The following is a 22,469-nucleotide window of genomic DNA, read 5'->3' on the forward strand; positions in this document are numbered from 1 at the left end:
ATCAACAGGCTCCAAACATTACAACATGCTGCTCCCAGATTAGTGTAAGGACTACCTAAATTCCATGCTATATCTCCTGGAATCCGAAAGCTTTACTGGCTTCCTGTCTGAAGTTGTGTAAAATTTAAAGCTCTGTGTGTTGCTCATGAAGCTCTACACAACACAGGTTCTGACTATCTGAGACACATTTTCCAGTGGTACATTCCCAAGTACAGACCCCTGTGCTCTCTGGGATCTAATACTCTTATACTCCCCAGAGTCAGGAAGTAAACCTGGGAATATGAGTCGTTATTTCGCATGCCATTACTTTGCATGCTATTACTATGCGGTTATTACTTAGCAATAATCATTACTACGCAAGTTTTTACTTCGCATACCATTACATTGAAAGTGTTAATGTATGCAAAGTAAAAACTTGCCTAGTAATAAAAATGGTATGCGGAATAAAGTGTCATATTAAAAAAAGAGATGTTTAAAACACACTACAATGAATAATAAATAGAAATATACTACCCTACACATCTAAAACACTACCAAGACACTAAAACACTGCACTACCCTACACTACTGAAACACCACTACACTACCCTAAAGCCTAAATCACTACCCCCTGCACTAACCTACACATTCCCCTACTCCGGTCCCTACACTCATTCACTACCCATCACAACCCCCTACGCTACACTAAAACAGTAAACTACACTAACACCATAACACTGCCCTAAACTCTAAAACACTACCCCCAGCACGACCCTGCCCCTAGCCCCAGTCCTATCCCTACTCCCAAACATTACCCTGCACAACCCCCAACACTACCCTAAAACACTACCCTACACTACCCCCACAACACTACCCTAAACCCTAAAACACTACCCCAAGCACGACCCTGCCCCTACCCCCAGTCATGTCCCTACACTGAAACACTACCCTGCACGACATCCCAACACTACCCTAAACCCTAAAACACTACCCTACACTACACCAACACCACAACACTACCCTAAACACCAAAACACTACCCCCGGCACGACCCTGACCCTAGCCCAAGTTAATGTTAATGTTAATCGTACTTCTAAAGCGCAACATTCATCCTGGCAGGATATCACGGCGCTAAGATTGTAACAGTATGCTATGAGCAGATACCCAAGACTAGAGAGTTTATTCTGTTTCGGGAAACAGCACAGTTTTAATTTTTTTCCTAAAGGTAAGGTAGCAATCCGTGAGCCTTAGATCTATTAGCAGATCATTCCAGAAATTAGCGGCTAAGTGGGAAAAAGCACGCCCGCCCATTCTGGCTCTCTTTACTCGCGTAGTAACTGCTTTTGCTGTGAATTGTGAGCGAAGGTTCCGGGTCGGTGCATAAAACCTGATTCTGTTTTTTAGAATGTTAAGACCAGTTTTATGCAGGGTTCTATGAGTAATACATAGCATTTTAAAAGATGCTCTTTGCCTCATTGGGAGCCAATGAAAAGCTCTCAAACAGCTCTTAGCGGAGTCATATTTTTTCTTGTTGCAAACTGCTCAAACTCCCAAACACTACCTTTCACGACCCCCTACACTACCCTACACCCAAATACACTACTCTACACTACACATGGGCGTCCGCAGGGGGGGGCAAGAGGGGGCACTTGCCCCCCCCTGGATTCAGGCCCGGTTCTAGAGGATAGGCCCACATACCTGGGCCGATTTTCCTACCTGAAAGGCTGCTACAGCGCAGAGTGTGACTCTCAGCAGGTCACAGAGTGAGGCCGGTTCATTGCCATGCACAGAATGACAATGAGCCGGCAGAGGGATGAGGGATGGGCAGAATGACAATGAGCCGGCAGAGGGATGAGGGATGGGCAGAATGACAATGAGCGGCAGAGGGATGAGGGATGGGCAGAATGACAATGAGCCGGCAGAGGGATGAGGGATGGGCAGAATGACAATGAGCCGGCAGAGGAGGCACAGCATGGAGCATCTCCGCCCATCCCAGGCCTCAGGAGGTACGCAGCACAATTAGCAAGTCTTAGGCAGGGGACGGGAGCTTTAGTCTCTCACAGCAGGCCACAACAATCAGATAAAAAGCTACGGGGCGCGGGTGGGGGCGTTTGGGGAGCGGGGTTAGTGCAAACATTCTCAGTTTAAAAACTGTGAAGTGACAGACCGGCTTGAAAATTAAACTTTATTATTAAATTCCATCCGTTTGTGCAATAGGGAGAATGCTGTATACAGCTAACAGTGAAAAAACTCAGCAAAAAACACCATGGACTGAAATAACTACATTTAAAGAACAATATGACACAAAATGAAAATTCGATTTTGACAATGTTGTAGTGAAAAATTTAATTACTCCTCCATGTTGTGGCCAAGGGAGACGTAAGAGCAGAGGAGAGATAAAGAGAGAGACAGAGCCAAAAAGAAAAATAAGAGACTTAGTGGGGAGTAGACACAAACGGAGAGGGGGAAAGGAAAGAGGGAGAAATTATTGAAAAGAGAAGATAGGAAAAGAGGCGAGAGGGGGTGACATAATTATAAATAAACACAATGAGGGAAGGAGATGGAGGGAGACAGAGGGCGACAGACAGAGGGAGTAAGACAGAGGGAAGGGGGCGACAGAGGGAGGGAGACAGACAGAGGGAGATACAGGGTGGGATACAGACAGAGACAGACAGAGGGAGGGAGACAGAGAGAGAGGGAAAGAGAGTGAGACAGAGAGAGAGGAATACTGAGAGGGAGACAGAGAGAGGGAGGGAGACCGAGAGAAAGGGAGACCGAGAGAGAGAGGGAGACCGAGAGAGAGGGAGACCGAGAGAGAGGGAGACCGAGAGAGAGGTAGACCGAGAGGGAGGGAGATCGAGAGGGAGGGAGACCGAGAGGGAGACCGAGAGGGAGACCGAGAGAGAGGGAGACCGAGAGAGAGGGAGGGAGACAGAGGGAGGGAGACAGAGGGAGGGAGACAGAGGGAGGGAGACAGAGGGAGGGAGACAGAGGGAGGGAGACAGAGGGAGAGGGAGACAGAGGGAGAGGGAGACAGAGAGAGAGGGAGACAGAGAGAGAGGGAGACAGAGAGAGAGGGAGACAGAGAGAGAGGGAGACAGAGAGAGAGGGAGACAGAGGAAGGGAGACAGAGGGAGGGAGACAGAGGAAGGGAGACAGAGGAAGGGAGACAGAGGGAGGGAGACAGAGGGAGGGAGACAGAGGGAGGGAGACAGAGGGAGGGAGACAGAGGGAGGGAGACAGAGGGAGGGAGACAGAGGGAGGGAGACAGAGGGAGGGAGACAGAGGGAGGGAGACAGAGGGAGAGGGAGAGAGAGAGGGAGACAGAGAGAGAGGGAGACAGAGAGAGAGGGAGACAGAGAGAGAGGGAGACAGAGAGAGAGGGAGACAGAGAGAGAGGGAGACAGATAGGGAGGGAGACAGAGGAAGGGAGACAGAGGAAGGGAGACAGAGGAAGGGAGACAGAGGGAGGGAGACAGAGGGAGGGAGACAGAGGGAGGGAGACAGAGGGAGGGAGACAGAGGGAGGGAGACAGAGGGAGGGAGACAGAGGGAGGGAGACAGAGGGAGGGAGACAGAGGGAGGGAGACAGAGGGAGAGGGAGAGAGAGAGGGAGACAGAGAGAGAGGGAGACAGAGAGAGAGGGAGACAGAGAGAGAGGGAGACAGAGAGAGAGGGAGACAGAGAGAGAGGGAGACAGAGAGAGAGGGAGACAGATAGGGAGGGAGACAGAGGAAGGGAGACAGAGGAAGGGAGACAGAGGAAGGGAGACAGAGGAAGGGAGACAGAGGAAGGGAGACCGAGGGAAGGAGAACAAGGGAGGGAGACAGAGACAGACGGAGGGAGACAGAGAGCTTGAGACAGATAGGTGAGAGACAGAGGAAGAGAGAGAGAGAGAGGGTGGGAGACAGAAGGAGGAAGACAGAGGGCGACAGACAGAGGTGGGGGGTGACAGAGGGAGGGAGACAGACAGGGAGACAGATAGAGGGAGACAGACAGAGGAAGGGAGAGGGAGGGAGACAGAGAGAGAGGGAAAGACGGAGACAGAGAGAGAGGGAGACGGAGAGAGAGGGAGACAGGGAGGGAGGCAGCGGGGGGGAGGCAGAGGGAGGGCGACTGAGGGACAGAGACTGCGGGAGGGAGACAGAGGGAGGGAGGGAGACCGAGAGAGGGAGACAGAGAGAGAGAGGGAGACAGACAGAGTGAGTGAGACAGGGATACAGAGGGAGACCGAGAGAGAGAGAGCGAGGGAGAAGGAGAGAGAGAGGGAGACAGAGAGGGAGGGAGACAGAGAGAGAGAGGGAGGGAGGGAGACAGAGACAGACAGAGACAGATGGAGGCAGAGACAGGGACAGGGGAAGACACGCAGAGACAGACAGAGACGCGGAGAGGGAGACGGAGGGAGGGAAACAGGGATAGATGAAGACAGACAGATAGAGGCAGAGACAGGGACAGACAGGTAGGGGCAGAGACTAAGACAGACAGAGAGACATAGAAGGAGACGGAGGGAGAGAGAGAGGGAGGGAACAGAGGGAGACAGAGAGGGAGACAGAGAGGGAGACAGAGAGGGAGACAGAGAGGGAGACAGAGAGGGAGACAGAGAGGGAGACAGAGAGAGGGAGATAGAGCGAGGGAGAAAGACAGAGGGAGACAGTGAGAGGGTGACAAAGGGAGGTAGACAGAGGGAGGGAGACAGAGGGATGTAGACAGGCAGAGGGAGACAGGCAGAGGGAGACAGACAGAGGGAGACAGACAGAGGGAGACAGACAGAGGGAGACAGACAGAGGGAGACAGACAGAGGGAGACAGACAGAGGGAGGGAGACAAAGGGAGGGAGACAGAGAGCGAGAGGGAGACAGCGGGAGGGAAACAGAGGGAGGGAGACAGATAGACAAAAGGCGACAGACAGAGGGAGGAGGGCGACAGAGGGAGGTAGACAGACAGAGGGAGAGAGACAGACAGAGGGAGGGAGACATAGGGAGAAAGAGGGAGGGAGACAGGGAGAGAGAGCGAGATAGAAAGACAGAGTGAGTGAGACAGATGGAGACAGAGAGAGGGAAAGGGAGGGAGAGAGAGAGATAGAGAGAGAGGGAGGGAGACAGAGAGGGAGACAGGGAGAGAGAGAGAGAGGGAGACAGAGGGAGGGAGACAGACAGAGGGCGACAGACAGAGGGCGACAGACAGAGGGCGACAGACAGAGGTCGACAGACAGAGAGAGACAGACAGAGGGAGGAGGGCGACAGAGGGAGGTAGACAGAAAGAGGGAGGTAGACAGACAAAGGGAGGGAGGGAGACAGAGGGAGGGAGACAGAGGGAGGGAGACAGAGGGAGGGAGACAGAGGGAGGGAGACAGAGGGAGGGAGACAGAGGGAGAGAGACAGAGGGAGAGAGACAGGGAGAGAGAGGGAGGGAGACAGAGAAATAGCGAGGGAGAGAGAGATAGAGTGAGTGAGACAGAGAGAGACAGGGAGAGGGAGGGAGACAGAGAGATAGAGAGAGGGAGGGAGACAGAGAACCAGACAGAGAGATAGAGAGAGAGAGAGAGAGAAAGAAAGATGTGTGTATGCCGGGTCTGGTGGCTACGTGGACGAAGGCGTCCGCTGCAGGGACCTGTGTTCAATCTCATGGTCATAGTTGTTTTTGTTGCTCTAGCTTCACCCCCTCCCCCACTGACCCCGCCTCCACCGGTGCAGCTCTCGGCCACAAACCACACTTTAAATTTGGCCCCTGAGAGAAAGTTTGTGAGTTCCCATGCTCTAGAACCGCATCAACCTGATTTAAAATGTTTTTGTTTTTTTCCGGTCATTTTTAGTATTTCCCTCTGTTTTATTGTAGTTGCCAGGTCGTCTGCTGTGGTGCCTCACAAGATTTTTCTCTTCCCCCTATGGGTTTCTTTGTTTATTTAAGCTCTGTGTCTTATTAGATTTTTTTTAATGTATTTAATACTTGTGCTCAATCATGTCGGGGAATGGTGATGAAGTTAAAATGTTGCCCCCCCCTGGAAACATTTCTGCGGATGCCCATGACACTACACCTACACGATCGTTCACACAGCCTCACTTACCTCTCTCTTCTCGTGGATCACCTTCCCCTGCTCCAGCCTCCTGGGTTTTCAGAGTCGTACTACGTTATTTAGAAACGGAAGCGCCTAAATAAAAACAACGATGTGGATATCCTGCAAAGTAACGGTCATGTGCAGTAAAACCATGCGAAGTAATGGTTTCTGCGTACTAACGATGCAAAGTAAAGGCTATCCGAAGTAGTGGCCGCGTAGAGAAGGTCACCGACCAAACCTGGAGTAAAGGAAGTTTTGTTACTGATACTACAAAACTCTGGAACCATCTCCCACCTCATATCAGGGCCACCCCTTCCTTTCTTCGGTTCAGGAAAGTACTTAAAACATGGCTTTTTAATTTCTAGGATGTTTGCTCAATAATTAGAGCGTTCTGGTTTTAAGCTCCGGTTCAGCAAGACACTGCATTTGTGTGCTGTATAAATTGCAGTAACATAACATACTGGTTTTCTTTACTAAATAAAACAAGAACATGTTCATACAATTGTGTCCAGATAAATACAGCAAACCTATGTTGTGCCATAATCACATGTGACTAAGTCTGCTTCTTTACCATGAAAGATATCAGACCCTTTGAATAAAAATACATTTTAGGGAGTAAGGGAAGCAATTGTTTTTTGAGTGATTGTATTTTATAAATGTCTCTTTTTGCATTGTCTCCCTAATTTTTTGTGGACTGATGATGACGCTTTTGTAATTCTGTCCACTCGGGAGTCTTCACTATATCGGCTCTGACCCTTAAATGTGAACAAATTGGCTTATTCCAAATTGGCATATTTAAAGTTCCAGTAAGGCCATATTTTATGGGGCAGGAAATACACCCATTGCATGGATGTTGGCCTCCTCTGAAATGCTGCACATATAGTGCCATCCACTTGCTGACAAAAACTTTGCTTCATGGCTATGTGTAGCCTGTTACTGCAGATTTTAAACCAACAGATGAACCTTTCAAAATAACCCTGTTTGAAAGAAGGAACCCAGCTTCTAAATATTAAATAAGTCACATCTATGGAGACATTGTAGCCCACAAGGCAGGGTGCCAGCTGCCCTCCTTGTCAGTGTTTTCCCTTTGTCTAGGTGTGAAAATTGGTGCCAAAGCAGAAACCATGATGTGCGCCTTTTGAAAGGAAGACCTAGGTGTAAAGTATGTGACTTATCAATCAATTAAATCTGAATTTGTAGAGCGCACACTGTCACCCCTAGGCGGATCTGGATGATGAAGGCGGCGTGTCTCCATCAAAGAGCCAGGTGTTGAGCTTTACTGAAATCCGCGAGGGAGGTGCTGTTCGGAGGTGGAGAGGTGGGTCATTCCAGGTCTTGACGGCGATGTTGGAGAGCATCCCCCACTGTGGTGAATTCGGGATAGGGGGTTTGGGTGCGAGTCAGGCAGAACACAGGTGTTTTGTGGGCAGCTTCTCAGAAAAAAGGCTGTTGGAGGACGATTCAGGAGTACATTAACTTGAAAGGTACCAGTGTTAGCCCATTCAGAGTTAAGTGTGAAGTGGGGCCCTTTGATCTCTGGGACAGCTAAAGCCAGCCTGGTTCCCTTTTCCAGTGAAAGGGGGAGCTTGTCCCAGAACTAGTTTGTTGTGGTTGCGGTGGAGGGGACTGATCATTTCACAATACACACCCCTGGTTGGGCACAGGCCTTACTCAGTTGCAGAAAGGTTCTGCCATCTTGATTTTCCCTGAGAATGGCGCTCTGTGAAATGGCTTGCATTAAGGCAAACAAGATGTGCTACAAAAGGGAGAGGTTTGTCTGTTGGTTAGGAGATGCCCACGAGTCATCCCCATCCACAGGCTAGTGAATTCTACAAACATGACCCCTAATCCCCCTAGGATCTCAGAACACACATGGACCTGTGGATGAACAGAAGAGGACTGGACCTGATGTATGTGACCTATGTGGAGGCATGATGCTCCCATTTGTACCCAGGACTGAGAAGGGGAATCCAAGGGTTAGTTGGCAGGCCTTGTGTTTGGATACAGGGACATTTTCCTGCGGTGACTGCCTGATAAGTTACGACTGGATGCTGCTGTTAGGCACTGCTAGAGCAGCTCTTGGCCCTCTTGAGTGCTTTCCCAGAGGTCCTGGGAGCCTTAGAAGTGACCAAAGGGAGGTAAGTGGAACTTAGAAAATATTTCAACGAACAAGACCTCCAGTAGGACCTCACAGCACATTTAACCAAATTTGGCAGGACCTCCTAAGATACCTCCTGCAGCCTTATTTCTCTGCAGGGTTTTAAGCTCCAAAAAAAGAGACTGAAGTCTGAAGGTAGAAATCTTGCGAGGAGCATCGCGCCAACAAGAGGACATTTTGGCAGGTGCAAAATTTGAACTTTCCCTGCTCAGAGCTTTTACTGCCAAAACCAATAGGTTCAGTGTGACCGCATCTAACTACTGTTTGACTTTGAAGGGGGGCATCTTTAGATACAGCCTTTTCCAGCTGGAGGATTTCCACTTCATAAAAAAGACTAAGAAAGAATAGGCCGCTGATTGACTCCATTGCTGTATGCCTGAAATCTCGCCGAGCAGTGACTTTTGATTGGCACTTTACTTTTCTTGCCACTATTTGCCCTAAAAGTTTCAAAATTAAATGCTCCGGTTCCCCTGATTGAATTATAATCATACTTGTTTATATTTTTTTTATTAGATGTTTCTTGATCTTTAGAAGGTAAATGTATTTTTATTGTGTTATGATTTTTTACCCATTTTAGCTGCTAGATACTTAACAAATTTTCCACAAGTTAGGCCTGTCTGCTGCATGTCATAGCCATCGGGAGTTGAACCAGGATGATTTTATTTAACTTGTGTGTTGACCTGGCAGGATTTCGGACGTATTACTTGGGAAAGAGTCGCATCCTCCAGAACCAATCCCCCAGTGTTTTTTACACTGTATTTCTCTTAGCAGTTTACAGACTAAAATTCCTTTGCAGCTCCCCGTGTTTCATTATATGTTCAATTACATGTTCATCAGATGTTGGAATTTTCTGTTACTGAGGGATTCTTGGACTCCTGCATTAAAGGAAAGCTGATGTAGGCTGTCTATATATGGGGTTTCTAATCCTTGCACAACTATTCATTTTAAGGATGGGCAGCCGAAGTCTCATATGTCTTTAGTAACAATTTGATTAAGGTTTTAAGTAAATGTAATGACATTCATGCTGTGTCTTGGTAACTCATTTAAATCTTTAAGGTATAGCACAAATACATCACTAATATAGCATTTGTAGTATAGACAGACATGTCGCAAATGCATCATTTATGACTAATCATTCCCAAGTAGTTAATACTATGCAACTGCCTGACCTGTAAAAGTATGTCACTGTAATTAGGAATGCATCACTACCGCCTCCAATTTCTAGCCTAAATGCTAATTCTGAGAGATTCCCAACTAATTATTTCCATCTCTAAAATTGAGCTAATGTGGTGGCGGGTAACAGAAGCAACATTTCTTGGCTCAAGCCTTAAGCTAAAAGACTGCTAAAGCTTAAGGAGTTATGGTCCCGGGACGTGGGGGGGGGGGGGCTGGACCCTCTCAAAACAATAAATATACAACTTGCTCCCCTCACACTTCTTTGTTGCTTGATAATACAAGTACATGAATCAGGACTATTTCTGATTATGTAGGTTTATTTAGTTTCACCCTTTACTTTTCAATTTCAAATACAAAAAGATTTTTCCATTGCATGTTTGAGAAACACACGAAACATGTAACACTTAATAACAAATATGAAAACCATGAATGACAACACAATAATTTCAAAAACATCAAATTCAACAAAAATGAAACAACACATTGCACATTATTGTAGTATTGCAGCATTTGTTCAAATACTCAAATTGGAAACAGAAATGCTGGTATCAAAAATACTCCTTTTCATAAGATCATTGAAGGACAAAGAGTCTGAAAGAGGGCTAAATGGATACAAATCAATGAGTGCAATGTGTTTCATTTTTGTTGAATTTGATGTTTTTGAAATTATTGTGTTGTCATTCATGGTTTTCATATTTGTTATTAAGTGTTACATGTTTCGTGTGTTTCTCAAACATGCAATGGAAAAATCTTTTTGTATTTGAAATTGAAAAGTAAAGGGTGAAACTAAATAAACCTACATAATCAGAAATAGTCCTGATTCATGTACTTGTATTATCAAGCAACAAAGAAGTGTGAGGGGAGCAAGTTGTATATTTATTGTTAAGCTAAAAGACTGCATACTGTGGCATTAGTGTGGTGACTGTCTCGGGACAGAGGGGCCACTAAGTAGACTTGCCATTGTTCTCCTACAGTACATCCCATGCCCGCCTACCATTTGTGCTGCTAGCAAGAGCACGCCAAAATCTTGTTTTGGGTTTAGAAAATGGAGTTAACAAAAACATAAAAATGTAAAATGGCTGTCATCATGGGATCTCCCACTCCTCGACCATCTATTACTTTGGAGTCCCTTTGTGACTGTCTATTGAGTGGGAACTTTACTTCCCATTTCTAAATTCCCACTTCAAACTTTTCTATGAGCTCTCATCCAGCTTTGGGCTTTTCTCATTTCTAATCACTTGACTTATATGGCTGATTGTTTTCTGTGTAAGAAATCACACTTCAGAAAGCTCATCCATCTAAAATCCGCCTACTCTTTAAGTATTGAGAGGCAGTGAACACCTTGTTATGTTCACTGTTCGTTTCAATTGACCGAGGCATGCTCTCCCTAGGTTACGTATCTAATCACACTGTGATCACTCTGGTGGCAAATAGGTGCAATGTAAATCATTCATTCAGTCAGTCTGAAAAGGAGTACCATAATGGTGCATGTAAGGGAAAACAGTTCTAAGAGAGATCCAGTGTCTTAAATCTGTGATTCAGAAAAATTAGATGGGAGACCTGTAAGGCAAATTAGTATTTGAGATTAAGGTACAGAAGAGGAAATGGGTTTGTGCCACTAAAAATGCACTTCATAAACAAGAGGCCTGTAAGAAGATTTGCTGGGATGCGGAGGATCGGGACCAACATAGGGAAATTATTTTTGACGAGGGTGGTAAATGCATATAACTGCATTCTGTGGTTGTGGAAAAATGAACAACATTGGCCTAATAAATTCAGAATTTAAAACACTGATTGCTGCATTTCCCCTATTACCATTTTGTAACTGTTGATTGAATGTAGATATACTGCATACTGTCTAATCACGTTAATCGTGTATTATTTATTTTTCACAGGCTGCAATTGAAGTAGTTTTCATGACTGGAACAGCGCTCGCCACAACAATTTCCTGGTATCCTATAAACAAAACAGCAGCCTATTGCATGTACCCTTATCTGGCATGGCTATGCGTCGCCACTACTTTGAATTATTGTATTTGGAGAGACAACAGAGACAAGAAAATCGAGTAAAAATATGACCGTTTAATTCTCAATAGTTATATTGAAAATATACATTTTATACAGACATTGAAGGTATAACTACTTAAAAGTAACAATACTGTAACTTTTGTTTAAACATGATTGTACATTCTTTGAACATATGTTGTATTACTGATAACATGTTTATAGTGAGGCAGTGAGTGAAATGATGACAACCAAACCATGCAATGAAAGTAATCTAAAAATCTTTGTCTTTTCTACTCTGTATAAAAAGAATTCTGTTTGTGAAAAAATATCGGCAAGTGTCTTTTTGTTAAATCTAATCCTGTCTTGAGTGGCAGGTTGTTATGTTTATTTGTATTGCGTACTAATCACCCAGGGGAATCCCGGCGATTGGGTAAGTATGTGGTTCACAATGTGCTTATACGAAGAACCAGATCTCTAGCTTCTTGTGGAACTTGAGAAGTGAGGAGGAAGCACTGATGAGTTGAAGGCGGTTGTTCCACGTCATGGGTGCGATATAGGAGAATGAGCAACCTCTAGTTTAGCTTTTGCGGATGCAGGGAGTTTGTGCGAGTGAGAATGAGGCAGATCGTAGGTGTCTAGTGAAAGTGTATGCGACTGTTCAGATGTGCTGGTCCTGTGTTGTGTAGGGCTTTCTATGTGTGCGTGAAAAGTTTTAAATGGCTGCACTTGTGAATGGGGAGCCAGTGAGGCTTTCAGAGTTGGAATGTGGGAAGTAGAGTATGGGTATTGTGGTGGTGTTCTAGATGAGTTGGAGTATGTGTCGAAGTTGTTTATAGATACCCACGCAGAGTGTGTTGCCGTAGTCCAGCCTGCAGGGGATGAGTGCATGTGTGGTGGTCGTTTTAGTGAGGCAACCATTTGAAGATCTTTCGCAACATGCAACGGATGTGGAAGCAGAAGGTGTACACTGCTTTGACTTGAGCTGTCATGTTGAGCTTGTTATCTAGCATGATCCCTAGATTTCTTGCGTGGCCTGTGGGCGTTGGTCCTGGCTCTAAAGGCCACCAGATGGAGTCCGAATTGGAAGTCTTATTGCTGAAGAAGTCATTCAGTCTATTCAAGTTGCGCTTAAGAAAGTTGTTCACATCCAGCCTGCAACCATGGTCATGCAGTTGGTAAACTTGATTCTGGTGATGGTTGTCTTGTCCGTCAGGGAAAGGATGAGTTTGGTGTCATTGGCATAGGAGATGACAGTGACGTTGGCGAGTTGTCATGTATTTGTCTAAAAGAGTGGGGCTGAGAAATGATCACTGTGGGATTCTGTATATCTATTTCTTGGTTTCTGATCTGAAGGGTGTCAGCCTGACCCTGAAGAAGGAACAGATCCATTTGAGAGCAGATACTTGTATGCCAATGTAGTGGAGTTTTCTCATGAGGGTATTATGGAAGACATTGCCAAAGGCTGCGGTAAAGTTGAGCAGGATGAGGGCGCTGTTTCTCCTCAGTCCCGGTACTTTATAACTAATATGCAAGATTACTGTTTTACAGGTCTATAGGTGAAAACTCTATGCTAAATGTTTCCCCCAAACATTGTATCGGGGACTCCAGCTTCATCCTGTTACCTTTGTGTTCACCAAACAAATGCTGAAAAAGAAGGAAGTCCCTTAATTATGCCAGAAAAGGTGGTGTATTATCCCCAATTTAGGACTCGCCAAAGATTAAGGCTTTCAATGCTGAGAGAACTGCCTTCAGCCAAAAAAGGCACTGATTCAGAATTCCTTGCAGTGACTACCCCACCCATATTGTAAGAAGATGGTTGTGATTGTGTCTCAGGTAAGAGGCAAGAGAAAGAGGCATCACACTAACATTTTTGAGAGTCTGTGCTCACCATTACAATGATGAGAGTAAGGATGGAACTATTCAAATGGGCTTGGACTCTGTGGCGTAGCTAGACTAGTTGCTGACTGAGGCAGCCGCCCTGCAGCCGTATGTAAGAGTGGGGGGGAGGCTGCTGCCCTTAAAAGATGTGCTGCCCGGGGCGGACCGCCTTCACCACCCCTTGCCTTACCACTGCTTGGACTGTTGCTATTGGGACTAATCCCAAAAATACGATATATGAAGCTGCAAGGATCATATGTGGCCCTTGGGGAATATTGACTACCTTTAAGGAGGAACCTTATACCCAAATGTATTGAAACACCAAGCTTATTGCCTTGTTATTCAAGAAGTGGTAGTCTTTCCTCACAAAGAGGCATGGCTGTTACCAAGCTGGAGTGAACAATTGCCCTAAATGAGCTGAAGATTCATTAAAGACATCAAGTAGGATCTGTGGTAGTTTCCAGAGGGCCCAGGGTCGTACAAAATCTTGAGTGTCTAGGTGAAACCAAACTTTGCTTCCTATTTAACCTCCATTCATGAGAAAGTTGTCCAGGTAGAGAAATTATTTTTTCTTGTGCAATCGAAGGAAGCAAGCCATTGGACCAGGATCATGGTAAAGAGTCGGGGAGCCCATTAAGACCAATGGTCAGAAGGCTACACAAGTAGCGTTGTTTTCCCGCAGTGAATTGAAGGTGCTGTGTGTCTGCGTGTGTAAATGGAAGTAAGGTTTTCCACAGAAGACAGCCAGTCATTGTGAAGGAAGTTCGAGACCTAAGCCAAAATTAACATCTTGAACTTCTGCACAGAGCAGCAACAGGTAGTAAATATGCAGAACATTGTAGAGTTTTTTTCCTTGCAAGTAAATTAGCAGCCCTGCCCCATTTCCCAAAGTGTTGTAGGCTCTACTACATACGAGCAAGCATTTGCAATGCTATAGGTCTCGCATTTGTGAGAGTTTGAACTGTTGGCATTGTAAATGCCAATAGATTAAACTCTCACAAATGCGAGACCTATGGCATTGCAAATATTTTTTTTTTGTTAAAGCCCCCATGCCGCACTTTCATGTGCATGAAGCCGCGCCGCTTTCTTTAAAAATGCAGTGTCTAACAAAAGGTGCGGAGCCACTATTAAAGTAAAACTGCAACATGGGGCCCATACAAAAAAAGCATCTGTTCATCAAACAAATACTTCCTTTAGTAAAAGCCCCCATGCCGTGGTTTCACTTTAATAGATGCCATGCACCTTTCCTTAGACACTGCTCTTCTAAAGAAAGGGGCGTGGCCTTCATGAACAACAACGTGCGGCATGAGGGCTTTGAAAATAAGAAAAATATTTACAATGCCGTAGGTCTCGCATTTGCGAGAGTTTTACGCTATTGCCATTTACAATGCCAATAGCTCAAGCTCTTGTAAATGCGAGACCTATGGCATTGCAAACAAGCGCCCGCCATTGTCCCAGCTGCTGTGAAGGTGCGCATGGCGGGCTGAATAGAAGGAAAGCACTTCGTGCCTGCACTAGTGCAAAACCCCATTAAAAAGAATAATGCTTACAGACGTATTAAATCATACCGTGTCTCAACAGAAGTAAAAGGGCCAGTTGCCATGGGAGGATTCAAATGAAGGCAAGGCTGTACTAAGGAGGGACTAACAAGGCGGTTAAGGAATCAGAGCCAGCGTTTACAAAGGACAATAGAGTGGGCAGGGTTTCAAATCCTTAACTCAATACAGCATGGCTTACAGATCCGCGCATGAGCTGACCAGGCTCGACCTAAAAAGTAGCTCTGAGACCCACTACTGATGTAGATTCGGCCAACACATTGCGTTGGGCGTGGCGGGAATTGCAAAGGCGAGCCCATCCCCCACTATTATACGCACCGGCCATTCCGCTGAAATATAACCCAATGCTTTCCTGTCTGGCGGAGAGTGGAGGTGAGATATCCTTAGCCGGCACTTCTTTACATACATTCGCTGATATATACCCCGATGGGGTGTTCAGGGATCCACAGATAGGAGAGGAGGGTTCAAATGCGCTATTCCGGGACACATTCACTTATTATATTTATAAATTGAAGTCATCCTGTCGGGCATTCTGGGAGGGTTTTCCAGATGAGCCTCCAACACTGCTTGCACTCCAAAATGTATTGGCTCGAGCTTCACCGAAAAAATTAGTGACTCGTCTATACACTACTATGCAAGACCAAGCCCTGATTGTACTGCCAAACTCTATGCAACTTTGGAATAGAGAACTAGACCCACCATTGCGCGATATGCAATGGTCCTTTTGTTGTAAACAACTCTTGGAACTCTCACCCAACTACAAACTGCGCCTAGAGCATTTTAAATTCCTGCATAGATATTATCGCACCCCTGTTAGCCTCCACCGCATGGGTTTAAGGGACAATGCTGGAGATGTGGCATGGATGAGGCTACTTTCTTACATGTGGCTTGGAGCTTCCCTTTACTTACTGATTACTGGACTGAAGTTTTCGATGCTATCAATCAACTAATTGGAAGATCTGATGATCCCTCACCACAACTAGGTCTCCTAGGTTTGGTAACTGACACGGAACCTACCAGACGCAAACTACATGCTCTTTTATTGTTGTATGCCAGGCGCCAGGTAGCCGTCAGATGGGGCTGTAGAGTTTTGCCTAAATTCACAGCCTGGCTATCTGATGTAACATATACAACTTGGCACATACTGGGAGTTGATGCCAACAGCATCTAGACCCCGTGATATATGAGAACCATTCCTGCACTGGGCACGGGCTAGAGTAGATTCCCCTTCATTTTCACAAAATGTACCTGGGATTGTAGGACAGGATAGCCAATTGGATGTACATACTCCGGGCCCAGGAAGGGTGGATGAACTACCTCAAATGAATGTAAACAACTGTTCCCTGTAGACTGATCACTTGACATAGAACTGTAACCTTGCATATTGTCATGCCATGTACTGCTAATTCCCTATAATGTTTATCCTTTTGTGTGTACACTGTGTCATGCTGCCCCCTTCCCCTATTGATTCCATATAGCTCAATCTGGGATTGGGTGTTTTGTAATGCGAACGATGCATGCTCTTCATTCGGCCATTAATTGAAAGTCCTGACTGATACCTGTTTTGTTGTTATGACCCAGATAATTACTTCATATCTTATATATAACTCTGTCATATGTAAATTGCTGTTGTCCCATATATATGCTGTCTCTAATAAATCATATGTACTGTATTTACATGAAAACTTCAATAAACAAAGTTTATTAAAAACAAGCATTTACAATGCAATGGTCTCGGCATCATTAAAGGTAGAGCTATTGGCATTGCTCATGACTTTTTTTTTAATCATAAATAAATGGCATTGTCATTTACATTGCCAATAGCTTAATCTTTAAAGTAATGGCATTGTCATTTACAATGCCAATAGCGTAATCGCTGGCAAATGCAGGACCTATTGCATTTACACCCACACAGAGCCACACACACAAAGCCACCCACACACACATACAAAGCCACCCACACCCTCCCCCCCCACACACACAGAGCCCCCCCACACACACAGAGGCCCACACACACAGAGCCCCACACACACACAGAGCCCCCCACACACACCCAGACGCCAACAGGTGCCAAGGCTGTTCTGGAGCAGGAACGGCCATCTTCCAGACATCTGAATTTCACACCAACGAAGTAGATTGAAAACAGAGGTCATTAACTTTGCTTCAAGGCCTGCACTTTTCTCTCTCGCAATACCTGAATTTACTTACTGTAGCCAACCAGCACCCAGAGGCGCAGTAATTGTAGTTAGAAGATATTTGTAGTTAAATAAACGCAAGTCTGTGGAAGGGAGAGAGAAAATAAAAAACACAGAAAACATTGGACTAACCCTCTGAGCAGCAAGACTTTTGCTTAGAGTTAATTTTGGAATTCCAATTATTTATCAATATTTTAACACTAGTAAGCAAACAATGAGGCCTACATACAAAGGCAGCAGAATGTTTCTGGAAATGAGCACTCCGTGGATTACAAGACCAGAGGGGTTCTGATTTGGCCTCTGTACCATAACCGTGGTATTAAAAAATATATGGCACGCTCTACCTCCAAATCTGGCGATGCTGCCTGGAGGTACCAGGCTGGCTGGACATCGCTCTCTCCCATTTAAACAGCAGTCTCTTCAGAGTGAGTCAATGAGACGAGATATTCACTAAAATCCTTCTGGAATTAATAACGAACCGCTAAGCTGGTGTTATGGCCAACACTGCAACCGAGAAGGGAGTGAACAAAACTAAAGTCTGCGTGAACTGGGGGAATGTGCCTCCAAGACGTCGTTCCCAGTTTCAGTTCAGTGCTGAAAAAGAATAACCCTGCTGCTCCCAGAGACAAAAACCATTAATCAACCCAAGAAAATCCATGGAGGCAGAAACCCACCCCACCGCCTAGACACAAAAGCGCACTTTGGAAAAGACAGCCTTGTTTGCTGCCAGCAAGTCTGGTCACAGTTTTAAAGGGCGCAGCGCGCAGGCTGGGTCTGGTGATTGGGGTCTCCACGGACAGTATTCACACCGATAAACACTTTCACACAAACCTTGCAGTGCCTCGCATTATACCTTCCTGGCCGACTTATCCTGCCCGAATTAACCCTCAACCCTCCCACCCCTAAGAAAAAGTCTCACACAAACACGACTAATACAAATTACTTCACAGAGACACACACACACAAACACACACACACACACACACACACTTTGGGTGGTGCCTGTTATATGTGTGAATAATGGATGGTCTGTGATGAATTACGGGATATTTTCACAACTTGGTGTCAAGTCATACTTTGTGCTCATCGAACCACCGATTTATTAAAATGCAATCTGGCTTAGAATGGGTAATGTAAATCCAGTATTTGTAAAGCGCGAAAAATTGCCCAAAGTCATCAAGGCGCTGGTGGCCGTGGGGAAGATTAAGTGAGCTATTGCGCATTGTCACATGGTGCTGGGCTGACCTGCCCTCATTGCCGGGGATTAAACCGTGAACCCCTGTGCTCCGGAGTCAGACGCCCTGGCCGCTGCGCCACACCTCTTCCACAAATAAATGAATTGACTTGCATTATATAATACATTTTTCTCACACCTGCTCAGTGTTCCTACTTGTATATGTGTATATTTTATATATTTTGACAGGGTCGTTTAAAAAAATGTCTGCCCTGAAATTTGGCAGATGGCAAATGCTTTCATTAAAACCATGGTGTGGATTAAAAAAAATGTACGCGTGGGACATTTTGTCCCTGAGGGAACTTGCGGGCTTGGAGGTACCGCTAAAACTCGTTACCAGTTAAAAATAGCCTTTAAGGAACGAGAGGAGAAAGTGGGGAGATTTTTTTTTCTTAAAACTGAAAAACGAAGTTCTTGGTTTATGGCAAACAAGCCCAGCAGGACATAGTTTGAGCGAGATTTGTTTTTCTGCTCCAGTTCCATCTGGCTGCTAACATCAGGGGTGAGGCTGCTAGTCACTGTGTTCTAGAATCCAGGACCAGATTAGGGCCAAGATGTTCAATACATAGTGCTTTTGTGAGTAAATATTTCTTTCAGCCATAGCTAAACATGTCAGTGCCAGAGTAGGACTCTGTTGGGTCATCTGAGGCCTGGAAAATGTTTGGGCGCAAGAAACATAACAAAATGAATAGCTTGTGCCATGCCTTGAGTTGTTTCCACTGACCGACCCACCTGGGTGATACATAATGAAAAGGCCACGGAATTAACTGGTGTAATCCCACCCTTTTTTAAAAAAATTGTTAAATCTTTCTTGAAATGCAAAAGTCATTTCATAATGGATAGAATGGATTAATAATCATTCATATTTAAGGCTCAAAGTTGTTAATATATGGATGATGAATGGTGGATGGGTGGGTGGATGCATGCAGGAATGAATGATGGGTGATGGGTGGGTGGATGCATGCAGGAATGAATGATGGGTGGATTCATAAGCATGAAACATTGCAAATAAACGTGTTTTTGTATGTGAAATCGGTCAATATATAATAAAAACATGGAACACATGAAACATTGCAAATAAACGTGTTTTTAATAAAAAAAAAAACATGACATCGCTAGCGATGCCAACGTGACAACTGACGCCATGAAACATTGCTCAGCTTGCAGATGTCAATATATAATATGGAAACAACATAATTAATAATATACATGTAACAGCCACGCATATGTTAACATTACATTAATAAACATGAAACGGGTGTCAAATAAACGTGTATTTGTATGTGAAATCGCCGCACAAGACAAAGGAAGAGGATGTGGTCTGACGCCTAGCTCTGCCGACTTTGGTGCTGTCAACCAAGGTTCGAACCTCCATTGCGATGCCAACGTTATTTCATAATGGATAGAATGGATTAATAATCATTAATATTTAAGGCTCACAGATGTGGATGGGTGCATGATGGATGGTTGGGTGCGTGGGTGGACAGGTGGGTAACTTTGTGTGATGCTTCAGAGTGCATTGGACTTTGTCAAAAGCACTCAGTATGCTAGCGTTACCCTCTGACATCGGGCCACAGAGCAGCGAACAAAATTCACAATGACATTTGCAACTGTGAAACAATTTTTTCAGGAAGGATTTCATTATTGTAGTGATGGGGTCCTGAATACAAAGAAACGTATTTAATAAAGGCTGTATACACAGAAGGCAAACAAACGGGGCCATACTTTTCTTACACATATTTACGCCAGCCACTGTATTTTTCCACCTCATGTTTCTATTTACTCTTCCAGCCCACTACCCTTGAAATCTTATTTTCAGCTCAGTGGGGTAGTCCTCCTTTGTGAACTGTGCAGCTGCCTACCAGCGTCAGCGGTATGGATTATTGTTAGCTGAATCATTTGATCACATCCCGAGAAATAAAAGAAACTGCTGACAGAAATATTTAAGATCACTTTATAGATACGAAGGCATAATCTGACAAATAATCTCGGTCAGCATGCCTAGGCAGGAAGAAGGCCTTGGACGTTTGAAAATGAGATCATTAGAGTTTTGACCCCGCCCCCTGAGTGCACCTTCATTTTCACACCTACTAGTTTTCACGTTATAATAGTAAGAGGTGAGCATTCGTGATCTTATCACTCACACCGCACTGATATTAAACAACACATTCTACTGCTGTATTTATTGCCAGGAATTCTTTTTGGCCGTATATTTTTGATAACCACATAAATTTAATGGAAGTTATATATAACAAGTTTTAACGTAGTAGGAAACATGCTTACCTTGAAAAAGTGCCCACCGGACTTGCTCTATGACATGTGTTTAACAATGCATGTATTTATGTATTTGTATTTACATTTATAAAATTATTTACACCCCCCCCCAAAAAAAACATGCAATAAAAAGTGAAGAATTGGCGTTAGGGGGAGAGGGGGGGGAGTGGGGGCCAGGGCTTAGAGGCGGGTTCACGCAGGCGATATCAAACACCGCGTTGTTTTGCCATGCGACTTGGTGTACTGTGGGGTAATGTACGGGCCAATAGAAAGCAACGGAATCGCGTTGCAACAGATAGCGAGGTAAAAACAGACAATGTCATAGTCTGTGCGATGTAATAGGTGCGGGGAAAAGCGCGCGATCTCAATGTGTGCGATGTAACGTCATACATCCACACTGCAGCAGCCGCGCACGCGCGCGCTCCTTCCGGGACAATTATAGCCGGCCCGGATGCTCGGAGCGCACCATCCTGCAGCGGGGGTGAGTGTTACTGAGTAACAGGGTGAGCCATTCGCCGAAGGGAGTGGAGGGTGAAACGTTCTTCGGTAACAAGTGCTAATCCCAGTGGTTAAAGCCAATGTAAAAAAAAAAAAAACAGGCAGAAGGAAAACTAGAAAGAGAGCAACACTCCTACCCACCCCCCTCGGGAGATGGTATCTTCTGTCTCGGGAATGAAGGTGCATGAACGAGCTGTGTGAGGGGGTACGAGTTGCGGAGGGTGCAAGCTACGCACGCAGACTTTGGGGTTTCCCCGGAAGAAAGATGGACAGACATATTGCGAGTGCCTGCATTCTTAACAAGCATTGGCCGCGCGTAAGGTGGAGGAGGGTGAGAAGTGAGAGTTGTGAGTGCGCACGGCAAATGCACCTAGCGGGATACCAAAAACAACAAGCTGAGGATCGCGGGGCTTGAAACAGCGTGGTGGGAGCGCACGTCGCCGTGAGCGTGCACATCGTATCGCCGGAGAAGACACGCCGACCTCCGAGTCTGCCTGCTGCCAAGACTGACCTGCTGCAGTGGGAGAGGGACACACGAAAAGAAAACGGTGAGTGGTGGTGGGTTGGGGGGGTGGGAGTGTGTGTGTGTGTGCGCATGTGTGTGTGCGCGTGTGTGTGTGCGCGCGTGCATGTGTACGTCTGTCTGTGTGTATGCGTGTGTGTGTGTGTCTTCGGCTGGCCTGTGTAAGCGCGTCCACAGAGCCTGGTCCGCTCGTGCACCAGTCTATCTCACTTGAGGAGCAACTCGAAGACAATAGGTCTCGATGCCGAGACCTAAAAAGAAAAAGGGCATACGCCTCCAACACACAGTGAACAGAACAGAAGAGACTGAGTCACTCTGAAGACCACTACCCCTTCCACAGTCCTCAGTAATGTTTAATTCAGTCTCACAATTTCAGGATTGAAATATTTCCAATATTAATTATTGAGAACAAAATAATTGCTATTAGTAATTTATCTTAAACCAGCCAGAAGTCTTGGCTGGTTTTAGGTGTATGTCAGTCATGTGACGTCCCATACACTTCCCTTGGGTCTCTTTTGCCCTCCTTCCATGTCCCATTCCATTGCTCTCTAGCATTCATCCTCATAATATCCCTAAAATAGCCCCATGGCCTATACGGTCCCAATCCCGTTTGTCATTATTCCAATACACCAGATACGTTTCCGCTCTCAGACCTATCATATGAAAGAACAGAAGTTAAGGTTGGCAACTCTATTGTTTTTTGTAAACTTTACAAGACTCAGCACTGTACATGCTGTGCGCACTTCTCTAAAGTGGAAAAGACAGGCTTTATTTTTCCAGTGCAGGCGGGGTGGGGTGAAAAGGTTAACTGATTTCGTAAGGCACTTCCTATCTTAAACTATCATGAGTGCAGAACAGCAGCGGCAGCAGCAGCCTAAAGGAGTGGGGGGGTGGGGCTTGTGCTTTCCGGGTGTGAATTAAAACACCGCCTCAATATGC

General features: G+C 45.5%; 1 protein-coding gene across 2 annotated transcripts in view; it reads left to right on the forward strand.

The window, feature by feature from the left end:
• The window catches only part of TSPO (translocator protein), an 80,536-nt gene extending 64,016 nt beyond the window's left edge, over nucleotides 1-16,520 (forward strand). For both annotated transcript variants that reach the window (XM_086922238.1, XM_086922247.1), the window contains exon 4: nucleotides 11,262-16,520. In XM_086922238.1, coding sequence (XP_086778364.1) covers nucleotides 11,262-11,435 — 174 coding nt within the window. In that variant the 3' untranslated portion in view covers nucleotides 11,436-16,520. The remainder of the gene's footprint in view (nucleotides 1-11,261) is intronic.
• The last annotated feature ends 5,949 nt before the right edge of the window (nucleotides 16,521-22,469 follow it).

Source organism: Lissotriton vulgaris, chromosome 1_1 (genome assembly GCF_964263255.1).
Source record: "Lissotriton vulgaris chromosome 1_1, aLisVul1.2, whole genome shotgun sequence".
NCBI classification, from domain to species: Eukaryota; Metazoa; Chordata; class Amphibia; order Caudata; family Salamandridae; genus Lissotriton; species Lissotriton vulgaris.